Source organism: Microcaecilia unicolor, chromosome 1 (genome assembly GCF_901765095.1).
Source record: "Microcaecilia unicolor chromosome 1, aMicUni1.1, whole genome shotgun sequence".
NCBI classification, from domain to species: domain Eukaryota; kingdom Metazoa; phylum Chordata; class Amphibia; order Gymnophiona; family Siphonopidae; genus Microcaecilia; species Microcaecilia unicolor.
The window spans coordinates 724,670,179-724,695,579 of record NC_044031.1 but is presented as its reverse complement, the minus strand read 5'-3'; the positions used below and the strand labels follow the sequence as shown (position 1 = coordinate 724,695,579).

General features: G+C 43.1%; 1 protein-coding gene across 1 annotated transcript in view; it reads left to right on the top strand.

The window, feature by feature from the left end:
* The window catches only part of FSD2 (fibronectin type III and SPRY domain containing 2), a 108,212-nt gene that overhangs the window by 44,766 nt on the left and 38,045 nt on the right, over positions 1 to 25,401 (top strand). Inside the window, exons 6-8 of the mRNA XM_030189605.1 lie at positions 128 to 249; positions 7,277 to 7,432; positions 22,395 to 22,529. Coding sequence (XP_030045465.1) covers positions 128 to 249; positions 7,277 to 7,432; positions 22,395 to 22,529 — 413 coding nt within the window. The remainder of the gene's footprint in view (positions 1 to 127; positions 250 to 7,276; positions 7,433 to 22,394; positions 22,530 to 25,401) is intronic.

Below are 25,401 nucleotides of genomic sequence, written 5' to 3'. Positions count from 1 at the left end.
AGTTGGAAAGTTAGTCAATTCTGTAAAATTGCTTTCTAACAAAAAGAGTTATTTCTTAATTCTGACACTTCTAAGCAAAATATTTCTTGGGAACTATTAATGTTATAACCAAGGTTTCTAATTGCAGGGTAGAAGAATTCTTTAAAACAGATACAGAGTTAGAAATCTCCATAAATCCAGAGTATGAAAACAAAACAATAGATTTTTCTGATGTTCAACAGCTGATGGACTCCATAAGTGCTGTTCCAGGTATTCTTTCTTAATTTTCCTCTACAGAAACATATGGATCTCATGACTTTTTTTGGTGGGTACACAGTAACTTTGCTACCTAGTACAGTGCCATCGGTACTATTTGGTGTTCATTATTTAGGAGACTGCCAGACCCAATAATTTTATGTCTACATTTTCCAAGTTTCCATGTTTATTTAATATTTGGTATCCTGCTCTATGAAAGCCTTCAGGGCGGCTTACAACTTTTCTTTTGATCTTTACCTTAATAATATAAGTAAACCCTTAAACTAAAGCAGGATAAGAATAATATGAGGTCCTTACTACATGCATTCTGTTTGCAGAGGGGTGTACCTGGGTACTAGTGACCTGAATTGGACTCTGTTGGAAACAGGATACTGGGCTAGATGGACCATTGGTCTGACCCAATGGCTATTCTTGTGTTATAGTCAAGTCAAATATGGACCTCCAAGTCTGAAAATGGATGTCCATATTGATGTTCAATCAATATGGATGTCCATTTCTCATGTATTTTAGTACAGGATCTGTCAACATACAGCCTATTCTAAAATATACAAAAAATGGACATCTGCAAGAACATTCATCTTACCAATTTAAATGTTCTAATTATGAACGGGTCAAACAAGGGGCATGTACATCTTTGTGGCATCATAGGAAAGTCTGTGTTATAAAATGGCTACATGAACATCCAAGCAGAGCAGTGGGCTAAAAACCATAGGTGGGAACAAGAACTTGAAGAAAAGGCTTCCGGGGCAGACCGAAGGCAGCGTGTATACGTCGCTACCGCTGCCAGGAGCACAGAAAGGTTGAAGAAGACTGCTGCCTGCGCTGGAGGGAGGGAGGAAGAGAGGGGGTAAACAGAGTCACGATCCTGGACCTCGCGGGGGGGGGGGCAGCAGAGGGAAGATGGATGGGACTGGGAGGGGTGGGGAGCAGAGGGAAGGAGCAAGAGATGGATGGGACTGGGAGGGGTGGGGAGCAGAGGGAAGATGGATGGGACTGGGAGGGGTGGGGAGCAGAGGGAAGGAGCAAGAGATGGATGGGACTGGGAGGGTGGGGAGCAGAGGGAAGCCTACTGGAAAGAAGACTGCATAAAACAGAAGACACTGGGACCAAAGCGAATAGAAAAACTAAATGATCAGACAACAAAGGTAGAAAAAAGTATTTTATTCAGAATTTATTAATTGAAATATGTCAGCTTTTTGAAATGTGCATCTGTGATATTTTGCCTGTAAATTTCAATTCCTTCCTCCATATTAGCATATTCATTTGCATATATATATATATGCAAATGAATATGCTAATATGCTCCGCCCCATCCTTTGCCCTCCCCAAATGAAACAGTCAAACTACGCCTATGAGGGGACCCATGTTCAAATCCCATTTCAGCTCTTTGTGGTGTGTTTTTTTTAATTGTGAGCCCTACAGATACAGAAAAATGCCAACTATACCTGAATGTACACCACTGCAATGGCCTTCAGACTCGCAAGTTTCTTATACATTCAAGTACAGTAGGTATTTTTCTGTCCCTGGAGGGTTCACAATTTTAAAAAAAGTGGGATTTGAACCTGAGTCCCTCAGTTCACAGTCTACTGCATTAACCATTAGGAGGTTACTCCTCAACTCCACATGAAGGTCTCTTAAGAAGTTAATTTAAAAAAAAAAGCTTTTAATACCATGAACATCCATAGTTCCTGAAGCTGTTATACAGCCCGGTATCCCTTGCTAGTTTTACATTCAGAGGAGGGAGGGGGACGGCAACCATTGGGGGAGTAAGAAGGTGTCATGCCTTAATCCTTCCAGTGTTCTATCAGAGCACCTTTCTGTAACCTGAATGTGCCAAGTACCAGGTATAAAATAACAATGTCCATCTTTTTGGACAGAGACATCCCTTCCACTTCTGAAATCAGAGTTGGACATCCATATTTTGGCCCTACATAATTACTTTGAAACCCTCTGTTCAGTGTGTGGTGGCAGCTAAGAAAGCAAATAGAATGTTAGGTATTATTAGGAAAGGAATGGAAATAAAAATGAGGACATTATAATGCCTTTGTATTGCTCCATGGTGCGACTGCACCTTGGATACTGTTTGCAATTCTGGTCGCCGCATCTCAAAAAAAATATCTAGTGGAATTAGAAAAGGTACAGAGAAGGGCGACAAAAATGATAAAGGGGATGGGATGACTTCCCAATGAGGAAATGCTAAAGCGGCTAGGGCTCTTCAGCTTGGGCAAAAACCGGCTGAGGAGACATGTGATAGAAGTCTATAAAATAATGAGTAGAATGGAACGGGTAGACATGAATCACATATTTACTCTTTCCAAAAATACTAGGACTAGGGGGCACACAATAAAGCTACAAAGTAGTAATTTTTTTTTACATTTTTAACAGGAAGCTTTATTGAATGAATCCACAGGACATAAAGTAGCAAACATTAACAGTGGAAAACCACATGATGTACAAATTCATTACAGCTGAGGAACCCACCAAAAGTGGCTTCATCTAATACATCAATAATATTCCCGTTTTTTTGTATTTAAGTGAGATTACAACAACAAAATGAAAAGCAAGCAAAAACAAACCCTTCCCAACTCCCAAGACCCTGTCCCACACCCCATAGACCCACATCACTTCCTTTGCACAAAAATAAAATCATTATCAGTCTTCATTACACTAAGGTAGAGAGCAAAAGAGCCCAAATCTTTTCCCATTTGGTTAGTGTCTTATGTTCCTGGGCCAGTAGCTTCTCCAAATCACAGATGTACCATAAAAGATTGTGCCATTTGAGAATTGAGGGGCAGCATGTATGCTTCCAGGCTCGTGCAATCACTAGTCTTGCAGCATTGAAACAATGCTTCGCAAACACTTGCCCCACACTACTGACCCCTGGTAGAGTCCTATTAAATAAAAACATAGCCGGGTTTCAAGGCATAGAAGAACCCACCCAAGCTTGCACCCACCTATGAACAGATTTCCAGAAAGCCATCACTTTTCTACATGACCACCAATGTATTGCCCAACGTACCAGACTGACCACATTGTTGTCAGCATAATGGGGATACATTCACAAACATATGATGAAGTCTAACAGGCGTGAGGTGCCAGCGGTAGATTAATTTAGTACAGTTTTCTTGTATATTCACCACTGGAGAGACCCTATCAGAGGTTATCTCCATCCGCTACCATTCTTCAGCGCCATAACTTGTACCCAGCTTAGTTTCCCACCTTTCACGATATCTACAGGCTGATGGCAAGGCACCTCTCAAATGGTGATACAGCCAGGAAATTAGAAACCTAGTACCCTTAAAGTCAGCACATACCTCTAGGAAGGTTTCCTCCCCTAACAATTTGTCTTTCAAATTGGAAGAAGTAAAAAAGTGAATAAGCTGGTGATAAGCATAGAAGTCACTTTGAGGCAGCTGATAGGTGGCTGCCAAGTCAGCAAAAGAAAAGAAACTGTCAACATCTACTAATTGCCCCCAGGACAGCAACCCATGTCTCTTCCACCTAGTGAAAACTGAGGGAGAACACCCCGGAGGAAATGCAGGATTATATGCTATAGGAGACAGCCATGATTTATAAAATCCCTAGTTCTATCCAATTTGTCCCAACAAGAAAAGGTGTGTTGAATGATCGGGCAAAGGGCTGGTTTCAAATATCTGTGTTTAGGTTGTAACCAAAGCAATTGCCCTAACCTCAAAGGGCTGCCCACCATATGATGCTCCAAATGTACCCACAGCTTATGAGTAGATGCCTGATACCATTCAACCGCTGCCTTTGCTTGAGCTGCCCTATGGTATAATCCCAAATGCAGAACCCCCAAACTACCTCAATTCTTACAAGCTAGATATAGAATAGAACATGGAATTCGAGATCGCTTACCCTGCCAAATAAATTTTTGGAGGCGTGTTTGCAAGGACAGAAGCAGCTGATCACTAAGAGACATTGGTATAGATTGGAAAAGGTAGAGTAAGCAGGGCAAAACGTTCATTTTTACTGTAGCAATTCTACCAAACCAGGACAAATTCAGAGGGTCCCATTGCTCTAGATTAGTTTAAATCAGTGGCGTTCCTAGGCTGCCTGACACCCGGGGCGGATTGCCGATGCGCCCCCCCCCCCCCCCCGGCAAAATTACACCCCCCCCGGGTGCATTTTTACCTGCTGGGGGGGGGGGGGGCGCGCGCCTGTTGGCTGAGTCCGCTCGTTCCCTCCCTGCTGCTCCCTCTGCCCCGGAACAGGAAGCAACCATGCAACAGACCAATTAGAGTTGACGATACTGAATAGAAAATACAGCCAGAAGTCATTCTTGGGGTGACACCTGCTGGCCATCACAGGCAGGCGCAACTCAGAAAGGGAGCTGAACTTCACCATCTATGCCACAAGGTGGTCCACCAGATTTAATTTTAATATTTCAAAACAATTTACAAAGTAAACTATTAGAAAATTAGGCAAATTACCACATTACCATAAAAAGAAAATAGAACTAAAGAAAAGAAGTTAACCAAATTTCCTCACGTCTAGTCCTTATCATGAGGTGGGGCTAAAGGGGAGGAGGTGAAGGAGATGCCCTAAGGGAAAATCAAAAGAAAATAAATAAACCATTACGCTGCTGGTACAATATACCAAAAAACACCCCTGACACATCACAATGTGAAAAAAATATAAGACTTCTATATGCAAACAGTCAGAAAAAATATCTATTCTCTCCATGGCCTACTATACATTTGCATGGGAACGTTAAAAACAAAGTCACCACTATTATTAATCCCTCGATTACATAAATGAAGAAAGCTCTTCCTCTTTATCTGTGTTGACCTGGCCACATCTGGGAAAAGAGAAACTCCATAGCCAAACAAAGGGTGCGCCGAAAAATGGCCTGCGGTAGTGTAGGCGCATGTTTTGGGCACGTGCAGATCCATTTTTCAGTTCAACTGCAAAAAAATGCCTTTTTTAATCTTTGCCGAAAATGGACGTGCGGCAAAATCAAAATTGGCACACGTCCATTTTGGCTTGAAGATCTCACCGCTAGCCATTGACCAAGTGGTAAATTATCATGTGGTAACACGGTGGTAATGACCTACACGCCTCAAATGCCACTTGACATGCGTCCGATACACGCATCTGAAAATAAAAATAATTTTTCGGACACGCATATCGGACACTCGCCAATAATGAAATTACCACAAGAGCCACGTGATAGCCGGGCGGTAACTCCATTTTGGCGTGCATTGAGCACACTTTGGGCGTGCGTAGACACTTACGCAGCTTAGAAAAAAGCCCCCCTCCCAAAAAAAGTCTTATTAAAAAAAAATCTCTTAAACATCAAACTTTTGTCAAGTTCAGTATTAAGGCCACCCCCAAGGTAACCTCTTTGGCTATTTCCCCTTGTTTCATCTCCAAAGACACTGACAAGTCCAGACTAGCTGTTGACAAAAAGGCATCAAGGCCGGTTCATCAAATTTAACTTGTCTGTGATAATCCAGGGGTAGGTAGAAAAAAAAACCCCAAACATTTTGCGTTTATAGCTGATGCTAAACCCTACATCCCATTTTGATTTTGCAGAAATTAAGGGGGATGTAGAAATATATTCAGTTTGATCACTTTAGACTGGTGGTGCAAGTTTACTGCTGCTTCAATTTATTTATTTGTTGCATTTGTATCCCACATTTTCCCACCAATTTGCAGGCTCAATGTGGCTTACATTATGCCGTAATGGCGATTGCCATTTCCGGACAGAGAAATACAAGTGGTATTGTATTAAGGTGCATAAATGGTAAAATAGAATACAAAGTGGTGTTGCATTGAAGTTCCTAAATGATAATGTGAATTATAGAATAAATTAGGCAATCAACTATAGAAAGTTCATTTCCAGTATGTGAAATAAAGTGGTAGTGCGTATTGCGTACATTTCATTAGTAGCACGTAGGTTATCAGTCTAGTGTGGAGATTTCGGAGTTTTTATATTAATGGCCGTGCACTAATTTTCCCAGTAGCTTGTGGCCATTAGTGAGTGAGCCCCTACGACCACCTATTTTGCAGATGGTAAGGGCTCACGCACTGACCACACGCTAATTGGTTAGTGCATGGCAATGTAGCTGCACTGATTAACATAGAACACGCCTATTCTCCTCCAACCTGCCCCTATTTTTTAGCATGTGAGAAGCACACGCCGATGCCAAAATTACTGCAGAATGCCTGAGCAAGCCCCATGGTAAGGCATTTTAAGCTGCGAAAAGCACATGCTTCTGCTTACCGCAGCTTAGTAAAAGGAAAAACCTTTCTATTTCACAAATATGTACTGTCTAAGGGGGTCCTTTTACCAAGCTGTGGGAAAAAAGTGCCCTGTGCTAACAGCACAGTCCGTTTTTCCAGGGTGCCAGGGCCATTTTTTCTGCAGCCAGTAAAAGCCCCCCCCCCCCCCAAAATGGCCACGCAGTGAGATAACTCTTATCACGTGGCCATGTGGCAGGGAGCACTTACCATCACCCATTGAGGTGGCAATAAGGGCAGTGGACAGCGATGCCTGATTACCACTGGGTTATTGCTGTGCAAGCCATTTCCAGGGGGTTTCTTTTTCTCCCAGAAATAGCGCACGCTCAGGGCGGGACTACTGCCAGCAGCCATGTTGAGCTGGCGGTAGTCCCGGAAGAGCGAGCGGTAGCCCCCGTTGGGCTTACTGCTGCTCTGAAAAAGGGCCCCTAAATGTCAAAGTGATATTTTAATAATTGTAATTCCCAGGATATGCCTGGCTCTTTAAACTGTCATCTGTTTAGAACTTTTAAAGGTAGTAGCAGGATATAAAAAGTGCAATGTAATGTAATTGATTGTGATTCTCATTCCTGGACCTCCAAAACATTTCGGTTCTTTCTCTGTGTGGGATAGAAATGGGTAAAAAAAAAAAAAAAAAGTAAACTGGAAAGGGTAGGGGCAGGGCTGGATCTGGATGGAGAGAACAGGCATTAAAATTAGTAATGCTATACTTTACTAAAATTGTCTTTTTCACATAAGACATTCCTGTTTATTTCAGCTCCTTCTGCTCCAATTGTAAACCCCCAAAGTCCCAACTCAGCTACAGGTACTTCCGTGAGGGTCTGTTGGAGCCCCTTTTCTGAAGACACCGTAGAATGCTACCAGCTCTACTACAAACCAGTGAGCGACGATCCTCCCACTGAACAGCAAACTGGTAGGGATGCATTAGATCCATTTTAAATAAGTTTTGGAAGGAAGGGCAGCATCTCTGAAAATCACAGCAGTAAGCCCTTAGCTGAGGTTTGTTTTTCTTTTCACACTTTTCAAATTTGGCAAGGCAGCAACATCTTTTAATTGTTCTGCTGTCTGCTGAGTGTTCTTGGAAGGATATTTACTTAAATTGCTTGCTTTATTTGTGGGGGTGGGATGGAGGTAACTTGACAGTTTATTCCAGCTGAATTGGAACCAGCCTTCCTTAGATTATGACACTGAGGGCTAGATGTACTAAAGTCCTCGGAAGAGCCATTCCCTTACCGATTCCATAGCGAATCGGTAGGGAACGGCCATGCATCAAGGAATGGAATGCAAATGAGCTGCTCGTTGTAGCTCACTTGCATTCTCTATTTCCTCGGAAAACAGGCGGCCAGTCGAGCATGCACAGAGCAGCCAAGCGTTATGCTGGCTGCTCTGCACCTGCCAAGGACGTCCTTCACTAAAAAAAAAAAAAAAAAAAAAAAAGGGCGTCTCTGACGAGCAAAAAAAAAAAGGGCGTCGTACTTCTTACATGCCTAACATGAACGTCCTTCACTGAACCAAAAAAGGACGTCCCTGATGAGCAGGACGGGCTTTTCTTCAAGGGTGCTCGATTATGCCCCTCCTCCAGGTCTCTCTTAGCCAATCACAGTGCATTTAGCTCTCACTGGTGTCAGCTAAACGCACTGTGATTGGCTGAGAGGCTGTTGGGGGGGGCTCACAATCATTCATTAGCCCTCTCTTCAGCTGCCGATGAGGAAGGGAAAAATGTCTCAAAGGAAGATTTAAAACAGAAGAGCGAGAGTAAAAATGAAGAAGTACGACGTCCTTTTTTTTGTTGTTGTTTTGCGTGAAGAACGTCCATAAGGGGCGTCCCGGACGAGCACTTGGACGGTTGGGGTTTTTATTATTAAGTGAAGAACGTCCAAATGAACGTCTTTGGAGTGGTAGTGCAGCTCATTATAACAGCTTTTGGATCATCTGCATTCCGTTTTCGTTAGCTGCTACCGTGATCGGAAAATGGTTCGGAGAAGCCTTTAGTGCATGCCACGGTTTACTACTTGCTCGTTAATGGCTCGTTAAGTTTAGTGCATCTGGCCCTGAGTCTTGATTCACAACTATTCATTTAAGGGACCTTTCACTAAGCCACGTAAGCATCTACGTGTGCCAAAACGGAGTTACCACTCGGTTACCGTGTGGCTCTTGCGGTAATTTAATTTTTGGTATGCGCCCGATGCATGTATCAGACACGTGCCAAGTGACATTTCACGTGCGTAGGTTATTACTACCCAGTTACTGTGTGAGACTTTCCACTAGGTCAACGGCTGGCGATAAGGTCGCAGACCCAAAATGGACGTGCGGCAATTTTCATTTTGCTGCACGTCCGTTTTCGGCAAAAAATGTTAAAAAGGCCTTTTTTACAGGCACACTGAAAAATGGATCAGCGCATGACCAAAACCCACACCTACACTTCCGCAAACCATTTTTCAGCGCACCTTAGTAAAAGGACCCTTTAGAGATTGTGGATCTGAGGCAAAATAAAATAAAATAAAATTTGACAAAATAAACTTCCAAGAATATTTCTCCTCTTTTTTATATGTTCACCTTCCCTCTCCTGCTAAATCATTTTGGTGACAATTCTTCACCGGGTGTGGGGGGGGGGGGGGGGGGGGAAGCACAAACTAAAGCTCCTGCAATGTGCTCCCTATTTTTTGCCATTGGACAATGACTGGGACTCCCTCCCCACCCCCATCCTTGCTCCCACCTCCAGAAGCTATGAACTTTGCCTTCATAGGACCCCCAAACGCAGCTGGTCCAAGGAGCAGAAGACCCAACCCTGGCACAGATTCCAGATCCTCTGCATGGCAGTGCACAGCACTTGCCCCTCTGCCAGCCTTTGTTTAAAAATATGCTAAAATGAAAAGTGGAACACGCTGATGAAAGTCTGATTCCTTTCATTCTTGAAGCTCATTCAAAGTGGAGAAAATATTCAGTTGTAGAAGAAAAAAAAAAAAGCACTAAGAGAGGCATTGGTAAACTGTTTGCCTGCAATTGCAAACCATATGCAAAATCCTTAGAGCTCTCCCTGGTTTATATTTACTACTCCTACTACTTAATATTTATAAAGCGCTGTACAATTTAACACAGAGGACAGTCCCTGCTCGAAGGAGCTTACAATCTAAAGGACAAAAAAGTGCAGTCAATCAAATTGGGGCAGTCTAGATTTCCTGAATAGATGAATAATGGTTAGGTGCCGAAAGCGACATTGAAGAGGTGGGCTTTGAGCAAGGATTTGAAGATGGGCAGGGAGGGGGCTTGGCGTATGGGCTCAGGGAGTTTATTCCAAGCATAGGGTGAGGAATAAACTCCCTGAGCCAGATGCTAAAGACGAGGCTCAATTTACACAGACACAATATTAAACATTCCAGTGCCAACCAGGATGCCACCTCTGTGGGACCTCACTTTACAAAACCAGAACACTGCATCAATGAGCTTATGGTAAGAATACTAAAAGGAAATTTTAAGACAATCCAGGAACGTAAGACCTTTCAAGTCAGAATGATGAAATATTTTGACACCCAGCAGACAGGATTTAACAAAGATCTGGGCTTTCTATCCCACTATAAACCATAACATTAAACTGCTTTTTCATTCTCTTATCAGCCATCCATCTCTCCCTGTCTCTCACCCACCCAGCTCGCCCTGTTTCTCACCTAACCCACCCCACCCCACCCCACCCTCTTCCTACGAGTCTGTCACTGGAATGCTTTTGTGTTTCACTTACATGATTCTGATATTTGTCAACATTTGCTTATATCTGATCTGAAGAAGATAGGTTACTTTCAAAAGCTAATAAAAAAAATGTATAGTTAGTCCAATAAAAAGGTATCATTTTATTTTATTTTCTCTGTTTTTGATTTATTTCTATTTATTACCTATTGTTCTTTAGTAATTCTTCATAGTAATGTCTCAGGTCTCTGACACGGAAGCAGAATCAATGCAGCCGCTTGTTCCACGTTCATAAGCGGGAGTAAAAAAAAAAAAACACTCAACATGCCCCAGTGTTAATAAAGGGCTTTATATACACTCCGAGTGATTCAGCCCTCTCTGTCACATAAAGCCTTTCTGTGTGGATGAGAAATAGTCTGAGCATTTGAATCAAGCACAAAGCATTTGGCTGGGTTCCCTTTTCAGTGCTGCTCAATTGTATTGTTTTGTAGGCTGTTCTCTGGCATTCATGTGCTCTCAGCTTTGGAAACCAATAGTTAGTCACTATTTGTGATAAAGTTCTCAGTGCATTGAACGCCTGTTTTTTAAATGGTGTGGCACTGGTACCTTTTCATTGTGCTTAATTAAAATACTTATATATATATATATATGTGATGCTTCCAAACTGTTTAATAACATACTAACCCTATAACATCCAGGCCTTTCTATTAAGAAGACCCACTCCGTTTCACCTAATCTAAAAACCAGCCTTGTCTTTCCGAAGGTTCCCTTAACCCATTTTTGCCCGGTCTTCCAAAACTGGCTTAGAAATGTAGGAGGAAAATAAAAATTTGAACAAAACCAAGTTCGTGTTTCACACCCCTCTTGTCACCAGCGATTCTACTTTTTGGGGCTGTGACCAGTGGCGTAGCCAGACTGCCAATTTTGGGTGGGCCTGAACCCAAAGTGGGTGGGCACAAAATTTTCTCTCTATCCCCCCCCCCCCCCCCCCCCAGCAAAATGTAGTCACACTCAGATGCATTTGTCACACAGGGTAAAGTGCTGCTTTTCAGTGCATCAGATTTCAGACAATTTATTTAATAGCCTAACATCCTTTTCAGTGAGCTTTCAGAGGCCAAAACCTCCTGCCTCAGGTCAGTATAATGCTGTTACGGTATCCTCTCCTGACCTAAGGAAGGAAGTATTGGTCTCTGAAACTTTAACACCATATTACTTTATCCTAAATTAAAAATAAAATTATTTTCTTTACGTTTGTTGTATGGTCATTTACTTTTTCTCATTGTATTGCTCCCAGTCTCTAGATTCTGCTTTCCTTCATTTTCGCTTAACTCTTCTGCCAGGGTTTCCTGGCCATTTGTCATTTTTCTCTCCTTTTTCTTTGCTTTCTTCAATATTTTTCTACCTCTCTCTGTGTCCAGATTTAATTCATTCTTACTATCCATTCTTTAATTTCCTTCATCTACTTATGGCTTTTCATCTTTTTCTCACCCTTGTTCTCCCCATGCCCCTTCCTCTTATTCTCCACTTTTACTACTCCCCCTTTCCATGCAGCAGCTCTCCTCTTTCTCTCCCCATCCTTCCAGTGTCTCCCCTCTCTCTCCCCATCCTTCCAATAGCCTCCCCTCTTTCTTTCTGCATCCTTCCATCCAGTGTCACCTCTTTCTCCCTACCCTTCCATCCAGCGTCTTCCCTCTTTCTCTCCCCATCCTTCCACCCATCTACCCTCTCTCCTGATCCTTCCATCTAATGTCTCTCTCCCTCCTTCTAACCAGTGTCTATCTCTCTACCCTTTTCTGTTTAGTGTCCCTTCTCTCTCCACATCCTTCCAGTCTCTCCCCTTTCTCTCTGCATCCTTTCATCCATCTCCCCTCTTTCTCTGCCATCCTCCCATCTGTTTTCCATCTTTCTCTCCCCATCCTCCATTTTCCCTCTTTCTCTGCCATCCTCCCATCTGTTTTCCCTCTTTCTCTCCTCATCCTTCTGTTTTCCCTCTTTCTCCCCATCCTGCCATCTGTTTTCCCTCTTTCTCTCCCCATCCTTCCATTTTCCCTCTTTCTCTCCCCATCCTCCGTTTTCCCTCTTTCTCTGCCATCCTCCCATCTGTTTTCCCTCTTTCTCTCCCCATCCTTCCATTTCCCTCTTTCTCTCCATATCCTTCCATTTTCCCTCTTTCTCTGCCATCCTCCCATCTGTTTTCCCTCATTCTCTCCCCATCCTTCCATTTTCCTTCTTTCTCTGCCATCCTCCCATCTGTTTTCCCTCTTTCTCTCCCCATCCTTCCATTTCCCTCTTTCTCCCCATCCTGCCATCTGTTTTCCCTCTTTCTCTCCCCATTCTTCCGTTTTCCCTCTTTCTCTGCCATCCTCCCATCTGTTTTCCCCTCTTTCTCTCCCCATCCTTCAGTTTTCCCTCTTTCTCTGCCATCCTCCCATCTGTTTTCCCTCTTTCTCTCCCCTTCCTCCGTTTTCCCTCTTTCTCTGCCATCCTCCCATCTGTTTCCCTCTTTCTCTCCCCATCCTCCGTTTTCCCTCTTTCTCTGCCATTCTCCCATCTGTTTTCCCTCTTTCTCTCCCCATCCTTCCATTTTCCCTCTTTTTCTGCCATCCTCCCATCTGTTTTCCCTCTTTCTCTCCCCATCCTTCCATTTTCCCTCTTTCTCCCCATCCTGCCATCTGTTTTCCCTCTTTCTCTCCCCATTCTTCCGTTTTCCCTCTTTCTCTGCCATCCTCCCATCTGTTTTCCCTCTTTCTCTCCCCATTCTTCCGTTTCCCTCTTTCTCTGCCATCCTCCCATCTGTTTTCCCTCTTTCTCTCCCCATCCTTCCATTTTCCCTCTTTCTCTCCCCATCCTCTGTTTTCCCTCTTTCTCTGCCATCCTCCCATCTGTTTTCCCTCTTTCTCTCCCCATCCTTCCGTTTTCCCTCTTTCTCTGCCATCCTCCCATCTGTTTTCCCTCTTTCTCTCCCCATCCTTCATTTTCCCTCTCTCTCCCCATCCTCCGTTTTCCCTCTTTCTCTGCAAATCCTCCAATCTGTTTCAGCTTTACTATCCCCACCTCAATTTTCCCTCTTTCTCTCCATATCCTTACATTTCCCTCTTCCTGCCATCCTCCCATATGTTTTCCTATTTCGCTCCCATCCTTCAATTTTCCTTCTTCTCTGGCCATCCTCCCATCTGTTTCCTCTTTCTCTCCCCATCCTTCCAGTTCCCTCTTCTCCCCATCCTGCATCGTTTTCCCTATTCTCTCCCCATTCTTCCGTTTCATATTTCTATGCCATCCTCCCACTGTTTTCCCTCTTTCTCTCCCATTCCTTCCATTTTCCCTCTTCTCTCCCCCATCCTCTGTTTCCCTCTTTCTCTGCCATCCTCCCATTGTATTCCATCTTTCTCTCCCCATCCTTCCGTTTTCCCTCTTTCTCTGCCATCCTCCATCTGTTTTCCCTCTTTCTCTCCCCATCCTTCCATTTTCCCTCTTTCTCTCCCCATCCTCTGTTTTCCCTCTTTCTCTGCCATCCTCCCATCTGTTTTCCCTCTTTCTCTCCCCATCCTTCCGTTTTCCCTCTTTCTCTGCCATCCTCCCATCTGTTTTCCCTCTTTCTCTCCCCATCCTTCCATTTTCCCTCTTTCTCTCCCCATCCTCCGTTTTCCCTCTTTCTCTGCCATCCTCCCATCTGTTTTCCCTCTTTCTCTCCCCATCCTTCCATTTTCCCTCTTTCTCTCCATATCCTTCCATTTTCCCTCTTTCTCTGCCATCCTCTCATCTGTTTTCCCTCTTTCTCTCCCCATCCTTCCATTTTCCTTCTTTCTCTGCCATCCTCCCATCTGTTTTCCCTCTTTCTCTCCCCATCCTTCCATTTTCCCTCTTTCTCCCCATCCTGCCATCTGTTTTCCCTCTTTCTCTCCCCATTCTTCCATTTTCCCTCTTTCTCTGCCATCCTCCCATCTGTTTTCCCTCTTTCTCTCCCCATCCTTCTGTTTTCCCTCTTTCTCTGCCATCCTCCCATCTGTTTTCCCTCTTTCTCTCCCCATCCTTCAGTTTTCCCTCTTTCTCTGCCATCCTCCCATCTGTTTTCCCTCTTTCTCTCCCCTTCCTCCATTTTCCCTCTTTCTCTGCCATCCTCCCATCTGTTTCCCTCTTTCTCTCCCCATCCTCCGTTTTCCCTCTTTCTCTGCCATTCTCCCATCTGTTTTCCCTCTTTCTCTCCCCATCCTTCCATTTTCCCTCTTTTTCTGCCATCCTCCCATCTGTTTTCCCTCTTTCTCTCCCCATCCTTCCATTTTCCCTCTTTCTCCCCATCCTGCCATCTGTTTTCCCTCTTTCTCTCCCCATTCTTCCGTTTTCCCTCTTTCTCTGCCATCCTCCCATCTGTTTTCCCTCTTTCTCTCCCCATCCTTCCATTTTCCCTCTTTCTCTCCCCATCCTCTGTTTTCCCTCTTTCTCTGCCATCCTCCCATCTGTTTTCCCTCTTTCTCTCCCCATCCTTCCGTTTTCCCTCTTTCTCTGCCATCCTCCCATCTGTTTTCCCTCTTTCTCTCCCCATCCTTCCATTTTCCCTCTTTCTCTCCCCATCCTTCCATTTTCCCTCTTTCTCTCCCCATCCTCCGTTTTCCCTCTTTCTCTGCCATCCTCCCATCTGTTTTCCCTCTTTCTTTTGTTGGATTATTTGTAGTAAATAATTAGCAGATTTTAGTACACACAGCTTCAGCTTTAGAAATGTTAATTTCTTTCTTCATCTCTCTCTCATTCACCCCTGAATAATTCACTGCTGAGTCACTTTAAAGTTGAAGTAACAAAACATCTGTTTACTCACAGTTTGCAGTTAGATTATAATCAGACAGGCTTATATTTACATATTACTATACATTTGTCTTATCAGCTCCTTCCATGTGCTTAGATGGTAATGGATGCTCACACCACCATAGATCCTCTCAGGTTAGGAGAGATCATGAGCTCCATGTGCTCCATGTGCTGCATGTGCTGCATCTAACCCCCACAGGAAGTTGCATAGCAGTGTGACCTCTCTAAGTAATTCACATCAGAGGTCACAGAGTAATCACAGAGAAATAATAGGTGACAGGCAATGCATGCAAAATACAATTACATTCCAACAAACCCCTTCTCATGCATAACTGTCATGCAATTATTTATTCATACAAAGTCCAAGCTTTATACGCAGATTCACAAAATGTTCTCTGGGTAACGGTTTGGTCATAATGTCAGCTGTCATCTCACTGGTGTGACAATAGTGTAGACTGATGACCCCTTCTTTCGCCAACTCTCGCACGTTGTGGTATTTCGTTGCGATGTGCTTGGTGCGTGACTGAACCTTGTCATTCTGTGACAGTCGGATGCAGCTCTGATTATCTTCCATTATCTGGATTGGTCTCTTTTCAGCTATTCCAAAATCCAGCAAAAGTTTTTCAATCCACATCAGTTCTCTGCACGCTTCCGATACTGCCACATATTCAGCTTCTGTAGAAGACAAACTCACAATACTTTGTTTATGACTGGCCCATGAAATTTGTACATTTCCATACATAAACACATATCCACTTGTGGATTTATAATCAGAATGATCCCCTGCCCAATCTGAATCACAGTAACATATTAGTTTTGGATTACTATTGGCTGAAATCTTTAATTTACAATCAATGGTACCCTTTAAATACCTTACCATCCTTTTAACTGCAGTCCAATCTGATTTGGTAGGTGAGCTGACCCTTCTGCTCAAAATTCCTACTGCATTTGCTATATCAGCCCTGTATGTGGTAGCTAGATATAAAAGCTTACCTATGGCTGATCTATATTGGATGTTATCTGGTAAAGGTTCTCTTACTGTTTCATCCTTCAGAAAATCAGTGATCATGGGAGTGCTTACAACTTGGGCATCTTGCATACCTAAACTTTCAATAAGCTCATTTATTTTCTGCTTCTGGCTTAGAAGATAAGAACCATCATTTTGTTTCTCAATTTCTATACCAAGATAGTATGACACATTACCAAGTTCTTTTATCTCAACATTCAGGTTTAAACACTTTACAATGTCCTTGTACTCTTGCTCACTTTTGCTTGCAATGAGCAGATCATCAACAAAAGCTAAAATGTATGCATATTGTCCATTTGTGCACCTAGTGTACAAGCATTTATCTGCTTCACCTTGCTTAAATCCTAAATTTGTCAATATTTCATGCAATTTTTCATTCCAACATTTTGCACTTTGCTTTAATCCATAAAGACCTTTGTTTAATTTACACACTAGCTGTCTTTGTTTTGTATTTATGAAACCTGTTGGTTGTTCCATGTATAAATCTTCAGTTATATCTCCGTGAAGAAACGCTGTTTTCACATCAATGTGTTTGACTTGCATGCCTTTTGAGACTGCAATGCTCAGAAGTGTTCTTATTGTCGTGTGTTTCACTACAGGTGCAAACACTTCATCAAAATCTTCTCCATATTTTTGAAGATATCCCTTTGCGACTAATCTGGCTTTATACCTTTCCACTTTTCCTTGTGCATTCCTTTTTAACTTGAATACCCATTTGCATCCTATAGCTTTCTTGCCAGGAGGTAATTTTGTAAGAATCCAAGTATTATTTTTATCCAATGCATCAATTTCTTCTTGTGCAGCTTTATGCCATTCAGCAGCTTCTTCTGCTGGCATTTTCTCAATCTCATCCCATGTTAAGGGCTCTTGAGCTTCTGCTGACTTTGTTAGGTAAGACAGTCTTGGGGGTGGAACACCTTTGTTTTCCCTGGATGAGCGTCTGACAACAGGTTGGTCTGACCTTTCTGCATCCTCTATATCTGAGAGTTCTTCTCCAATTGATTCCCCTTCTCCAACTGTACTGTCTTCTTCAATGATCCTTTCTGTGTCTGCTTCCTCTGCCTGTTCCTCATTAGATACAGGTGAGTTGCTTTCAGACATCTGCCTTGGTATGGCATTTATATACACTGGCATGTCTATTATGGTTCTAGTTTCATATTCTGGATGATAAGGCTCATCTGGGATAATCCAGCCTTTATCAACCCTTTTGTTTTCATCAAAATATGTAACATGTCTTATGCCAACAATGCCAGTTTTCAGATTCAAAATTCTATATCCTTTGTGTCCTGGAGCATAGCCAACTAAAATGCCCCTTTCTGTTGTGGAATCCAGCTTATGCCTTCTTTGCTTTGGTACATGAGCATATGCTGTACTTCCAAATGTTCTTATGTGTGACAGGTTTGGCTTCCTACCATGCCATGTCTCATGTGGTGTGCGCTCAGCGCCTTTAGTTGGCATTCTGTTTTGTAGGTACACTGCTGTGAGAATGGTTTCCCCCCATAGTCTTTTAGGGAGATTGCTATCTGACAGCATACATCTGGTCATTTCCACAAGTGACCTAAATTTTCTCTCTGCAACAGAATTTTGCTCTGGTGTGTAAGCTACTGTTGTGATATGCTGAATGCCTTCTTGTTCTAGAAATGTGCGCATGCTTTGTGAAGTGAACTCACCACCATTGTCGGTCTGAAGAACCTTTGGTTTTCTTTCAAATTTATTGCTCACCATGGCTACGTATTTCTTCAGCATGTCTGTGACTTGACTTTTTTCTTTCAGCAAATAGGCCACACAATATCTAGAGAAATCATCCAAGAATATTAGCACAAATCTGTTATTTCCCAATGATGGGATATTAAACGGTCCACATAAGTCACTGTGTATTAAGTCCAGCACTTTATTACTCCTATTTCCTGTGTATGCAGGAAATGAGGGTCTCACACCTTTTTGAGTAACACAGTCTATGCATTTCTCCATTTTACCAGCATTTGCACTTATCTGAATGCCTGTGGCTAGTTGCCTACTGTAAAGATCCTGGATCACCTTAGAATCACGATGTCCCAGGCGGCGGTGCCAGATTTCCAGACTACATTTACCATCATTCTTCCTTACTTGCACCATATGTGAGGCTTCACCTGAAATGCTCAGTTTATAAACATCATTATGCATAAAAGCTTCAGCATACACTTCATCATTTTTAGAGATTGTGCACTTACTGTTTTCAAAATGAATCGCAAATCCCTTCTTATCTAATGTAGATACACTAAGCATATTACAAACTGCTTGGGGAATATACAAGACATCACTTACAGGAATTTCTTTAACTTCATTAGACACTTTGCATTTTAAGAATCCAATACCTTTTGCTTGGATCTTAGCAGTCCCTGCGTTTGCAGTTTTAAGAATACCTTCCTCTGGACACATTTCCTGAAAGAAATCTTTACAATTGGTTAAATGGCATGTGCTCCCCGAATCCAAAATCCAAGTACTTTCATTTGAATTATTATTTACCATAGTCAAAGATTTTTCTGCCATTAGAAAGCCCTTGTGTTTATCTTTGTCCTTCATACATTTCCTGGTTTGAAAATTCTTTAGTTCCATTGGCTTAGGTGAGCTAGAGGGAGTGTTTTGTGTTTCCTTACACCATTTAGATACATGTCCCTCCTTTCCACATGAGTAGCAAATCAGCTTGCCCTTGGGTGGAGTTTTCCCATAGCTCCGCCTTCCTCTGTTCTTTGCCAAGAAATTTGTTTCATTTCTCTCTGACTGACTTTGAGAACACATCTCCTCAGAATCATTTATTATGCATTCCTGCCTTAGTTTTGATGTTGCCTGTTCAAAAGATTGCCCTTCAATGGCCTCATTTACAGACCTAAAAACATCAAACTTCTTTGATAGTGAGGTAAAAAGAAATGCTCTTTTCAATGCATCACACATGGGAATTCCAGAAAGTTCTAGCTTTTGAAATGAAGACATAAGATGCATAATGTGATCATTACATTTACTTTTATCCCTTAATTTGGTTTCATTCAACTCTGCCAGCCAAATTGGTTGCTGCTTTGCATATGTAGTTGCATACATAGTTCTCAGTTTATATAAAATGTCCTTTGGTGTATCTTTTCCCTCCACTAATATGGCTTGTTTCTCTGAGAGAGCTTCCAAAAGCATGCACTTCACATAATAGTTTGCATTGTCCCATTCAGCCATATTTTCAGCTGTTCTGTCTTGATCTAAGCATATATTTAATCTTTTTGCTCGAAGGAGACATATGAATCTTAATTCCCACTGCCGATAATTAAACTCAGTTAATTTAGGCACCTTGAGAGAATAGAAAAATAGTGAATTTCTTCCCTCAGCCATTTTCTTAGCCTTCTGTCTGCTGTGTGGGGGGAGAGAGAGACAGACTGAATCTTTCCTTTAAAACTTAAGAGAAAAATGTGGCCTTTTTTTTTTTTTTTTTTTGCCTGGTAATATTTCTCTTCTTTTTCAATTCCTGGACCCTGGGCCCATAACCCTTTTGTTGGATTATTTGTAGTAAATAATTAGCAGATTTTAGTACACACAGCTTCAGCTTTAGAAATGTTAATTTCTTTCTTCATCTCTCTCTCATTCACCCCTGAATAATTCACTGCTGAGTCACTTTAAAGTTGAAGTAACAAAACATCTGTTTACTCACAGTTTGCAGTTAGATTATAATCAGACAGGCTTATATTTACATATTACTATACATTTGTCTTATCAGCTCCTTCCATGTGCTTAGATGGTAATGGATGCTCACACCACCATAGATCCTCTCAGGTTAGGAGAGATCATGAGCTCCATGTGCTCCATGTGCTGCATGTGCTGCATCTAACCCCCACAGGAAGTTGCATAGCAGTGTGACCTCTCTAAGTAATTCACATCAGAGGTCACAGAGTAATCACAGAGAAATAATAGGTGACAGGCAATGCATGCAAAATACAATTACATTCCAACATCTCTCCCCATCCTTCCATTTTCCCTCTTTCTCTCCATATCCTTCCATTTTCCCTCTTTCTCTGCCATCCTCCCATCTGTTTTCCCTCTTTCTCTCCCCATCCTTCCATTTTCCTTCTTTCTCTGCCATCCTCCCATCTGTTTTCCCTCTTTCTCTCCCCATCCTTCCATTTTCCCTCTTTCTCCCCATCCTGCCATCTGTTTTCCCTCTTTCTCTCCCCATTCTTCCGTTTTCCCTCTTTCTCTGCCATCCTCCCATCTGTTTTCCCTCTTTCTCTCCCCATCCTTCCATTTTCCCTCTTTTTCTGCCATCCTCCCATCTGTTTTCCCTCTTTCTCTCCCCATCCTGCCATCTGTTTTCCCTCTTTCTCTCCCCATCCTTCCATTTTCCTTCTTTCTCTGCCATCCTCCCATCTGTTTTCCCTCTTTCTCTCCCCATCCTTCCGTTTTCCCTCTCTCTGCCATCCTCCCATCTGTTTTCCCTCTTTCTCTCCCCATCCTTCCATTTTTCCTCTTTCTCCCCATCCTGCCATCCATTTTCCCTCTCCCATTCAGGCCCACCAGCCCCACCAGCCCCAGCTCCCATTGCCGGCCACTGCTGCTTTTCCTGATGAGCAGCAGGGCCGGCGCTACAAAAAGAAGAAGCGCTCAGCTGACTGAGCTGAGCGCCAACGCTAACCGGCGAGAAAAAATGTTTAAAAAAAAACGCGGCACTGCAGGCAGCCTCGAAGCATTGGCTGCTGGCTCTGCAGGCTCCTTCCGTCTCTTACGTCACTGCCCCTGCTTCGCTACAGGGGCAGTGATGTAAGAGACGGGAGGAGCCTGCAGAGCCAGCAGCCAATGCTTCGAGGCTGCCTGCAGTGCCGCGTTTTTTTTTAAACATTTTTTCTCGTCCTTAGCGACGCATTGGCGCTCAGCTCAGTCAGCTGAGCGCTTCTTCTTTTTGTAGCGCCGGCCCTGCTGCTCATCAGGAAAAGCAGCAGTGGCCGGCAATGGGAGCTGGCGCTGGTGCTGGGCGGGCCTGGGCTGAAATTGGGTGGGCCTGGGCCCACCCAGGCCCACCCGTAGCTACGCCCCTGGCTGTGGCTGTGGCCCATGTATGTTGTATAATCTAATCTAATCCAGGTATTTATAGACTGCTGACTCTGAGCAGGTCCTCAGTAGTTTACAATATTAAAAATAATGCTTAGAACAAATTAAACATATAATAAAATATAATAAAATTCAATAACAAATACATTAAGAGAAAACTTTTTCAAAAACGTAAGGGCTCCTTTTACTAAGCAGTGATAAACCCAACACGGGCTTACCGCTAGCTATACAGGAAGTACCGCCAGGCTATTGCAACAGCCCGGCGGTACTTCCCACCCCTAGTGCACCGTCATTTCCGGCGCTACAAAAATGTATTTATTTTTGTAGCACCAGAGTGTACCCAGCGGTAATCCTGCCCGGTTACTGCAGGGTTAATGCGGAGCCCTTACCGCCACCTCAATGGCTGGCGGTAAGGACTCCCTCCCGAAATGGCTGCTTGGAAAGTGCTTTACTTGCCACATGGCCATTTCCTGTAGGAAAGCAAGACTTCCCTTTTACCAGCTGTGGTAAAAGGGGTCCTCGGCATGCGTGTAAAACACGCGCCAACGGCAGCACTGGCCCCCTTTTGCCACAGCTTGGTAAAAGGAGCCCTAAGTTTTCAATCTTTTCCTGAAGCAAAGATATGAAGACTCTAGTCTAATTGCCAGAGGAAGATCGTTCCAAAGTAAAACTGAAGAAACAGAAAAAGAAGCTTTCCAATGTCTGCTATATTTTAAACCTAACAGAGAAGGAGAAGACAGCATACAATGATTCCTAGATTGTCATACATTAACCCTAGAAAAGCAAGTAAAATTTAATTGATCAAGCAACAAACCAGAAGTAAAACTTCCTCTTGGCGTCTGCAGTGAGCATAGCTGAGCCATTCTGACAGATTCTGCAGAATCTGCTTTTATCATAGATTTTCTTCCGTGCTGTGCTTATGGCAAGCTAATTTTTGTTAAATCAGGTGTATTACATAAGGAACACCCAGGAAATCCAATAATCTATACAGTACTGTATTTAAAGCAGGGCTTAATTTTGGGGAGGAATAGCCCGGAACACAGTTCCATCATTCCGTTTCAGACTCTAGAGCAGCAGGAGTGATCTGTTCCAGCCCCTCCCTTCTAGGCAGTCTGCAGGGAAGAGGTGGGAAGGGGATGAACAGAACTTAGACTATCTATCTCCTCTTCATCTTTTGCCCCCCCCCCCCCCTCAACCTGGCTTGCCTCTCCCTTCCCCAACTTCACAGTTCCGCTTCCTTTTTGTCTATAAATTAAGTTACATATAAAGTTCTTGTATAAACCACAGTATTTTGTCTTTTTAATTTCAGAGTTTATGATGAAAGTAAAGGAAACCTACTGTACAGTGTATAACCTGATACTAAATACACAATATGAATTCTGGGTCACTGCACTGAACACAACAGGCATCAGTCCAGCAAGTGAGCGAGCCGTTTATGTGACAGGTAAAACAACTTTTATATACATTTGGTAGGAGATATCTGTAATAAAATTAATAGGAGTACTTTATTAAATTAACTATATAAGTGCTAGAAATGCTGAAAGTAATATACACTTATGTAGAGATGATCTTAGTGAAGGTTCATGCTAGCGCTGGGACACATTTCTTGGTTGCTGCTGCCAGAATAATCCAGTTCATGGGTTATTTCCTTTCCTGTCAACAGGTGGCGACAGATCATTCTTGGAGCCTTGTGCATCCCTTGTCTCATGATCTTCATCAGTCAGTTGATGTTTTTATCTCCAGCAGAGGAACATTGACTCAAACTGAACACTATTTTCTCCTTTGCACTTTTTAGGTTCAATTTCTTACAAATGAAGCATTTTTTTTTCATCAATGGTTAACATTTTAAAGATCTATAAAATGCGTATAAAACCTTGTCACTTAAACATAGAGTCCCAAGTGCCAGAAGTCTTGGTAGCAGACCCATGGGCTTTCCTATCTTTCCTAGCTGTAATATAACAGCTGCCTATTTGCACATTAATCCTGCAGCCTCAGAGTTTCTCAGCTAGGTTTATGTTCTGCTGTACAGTGTTTTGCCATCCTTAGCTTATTTACAAATGCTAATATTAATTCTTGAGTCTACCTTCTAAAAGAAGAAGGTATGACGATCATTTCAGGTCAGAGAGCAAAAAGCCACATACAGTGGAGGTGCAGTGATTCCTACGAAAGTAGCATAGCATAGTAGATGACGACAGAAAAAGACCTGCACGGTCTATCCAGTCTCCCCAACAAGATAAACTCATATGTGCTACTTTTTGTGTATACCCTTCCTTGATTTGTACCTGTCCTCTTCAGGGCACAGACCATATAAGTCTGCCCAGCACTATCCCCACCTCCCAACCACCAGCCCTGGCACAGACCGTATAAGTCTGCCCGGCACTATCCCCGCCTCCCAACCACCAGTCCCGCCTCCCACCACTGGCTCTGGCACAGACCGTATAAGTCTGCCCAGCACTATCCCTGCCTCCCAACCACCAGCCCCGCCTCCCACCACCAGCTCTGGCACAGACCGTATAAGTCTGCCCAGCACTATCCCCGCCTCCCAACCACCAGTCCCACCTCCCACCACCGGCTCTGGCACAGACCGTATAAGTCTGCCCAGCACTATCCCTGCCTCCCAACCACCAGCCCCGCCTCCCACCACCGGCTCGGCCACTCAATCTCGGCTAAGCTCCTGAGGATCCATTCCTTCTGAACAGGATTCCTTTATGTTTATCCCACGCATGTTTGAATTCCGTTACCGTTTTCATTTCCACCAGATAAAGGAGAAGGGGGTAGGGCAGGTTGGCTTTATCCAAAACCATGGGAGACGTGTCAATTTCAAAACCTTTATTGAAGAACATTCAAATGGCTCGACATAGCTGCCATGTTTTGGCGCAAAACGCGCCTGCGTCAGGAGTCTATCATTTCAGGTCACCAGGCTCTCCGTCATATGGTTTTTGCAGTCACCTGTTAGGGGCCATATCCTAAGGGTAAAAGCAGTGATTTCCCAAGTACAGCCAGGATTCCTGGGCACACAGTTTTCAATTTTCAGGGAAAGAGTAGAAAAACCACTTAGAGAATGCAGGCAATAGCTAAAATGGTTATAAGCAAAAGGGGGAAAAAACCTATTTTTCTTTCTAACTTTCTGTTGCTTTCTGCCTATTTTTTGCCGGAGACCGGCACTGAAGAAGGCTTTGGCTGGTGGGGGGCCCGGATGAAATTTTCAGGGGCCCAGGCCCCCATGGCTACGCCCCTGCCCCCCCCCCCCCCCCCCCCCCAGTTCTCTATGGCTGGCATGTATAGCCAGTTGTTCAGTACAAGGTTCCAGTTAAGAGGTTAAAAAGGCACAGAGCCAGGGAACTGTCTTATCCATATCCACTCCTGCAAGGCAGTACAATAGGATGGAGCTCATACAACAAAGACACAAAAAAAGTATCTGTCTGCACTAAAGACTATTATTTATCACAGGTACCTGCCATTCAGGCTTTGTGTGTCTAACTGTCCTATTACTGTGGACAAACAGACATTTCCTTGTTTGTAACAATTATTGTCAAGAGATTTAAGGGTTTCTTACCCTGGAAAATTCTGCACTGTGGGAGAGGGGGTTATATCAAGGGGCACTCGGTGAACCTTTTAAAATGTTCTCTTTGTACCTGCAAGTAGAAAGAAGGATTACTCAGGGTCTGGCCTTTTATGAAGACACCTTGTGAAAGTTTGATACCAGAAAAGAAATTTCATGCCCTAGTTAGCTGCACAGTGTGTGCCCATCCTTACTTATATGATGACTTAATTTAATTTTCCATTTATAACCTGCTTAACTACTGTCATAGCTCAAGATGGGATGCAATTAAAATATTTGCAAGGCTTACAATAAAAGTATCGTTGACATAGGTCATCCTTGTCATTATAAAACATAAATGCACAGTATCCCTATAGAATTGAAGGAATGAAGAATTTTATTTAAATAAAAAACATTGCCTTAATTACTTCTCTGTTTCCACATGGTTAGATTAATGTTTCATAATCAGAGGGAGAATGGCTTTCAACTGATCCTCAGAATGTAAACTGTAAGTAGGAGTATTATCAAGACACCCAAGATGCCATTATGAAGCAGTGGTAACCCATTGAGGACCTTAAAAATGAACAATCAAAATTTAAACTCCACTCTACCTGAGTTGGTAACCAAGCAGATATGGAGTTGATCTATCCCATCTGAAACCTCTGAAAATAATTTTCGCCACTACATTCTGGAATTAGAAAAGGTACCGAGAAGGGCGACGAAAATGATAAACGGGATGGGATGACTTCCCTTTGAGGAAAGGCTAAAGCGGCTA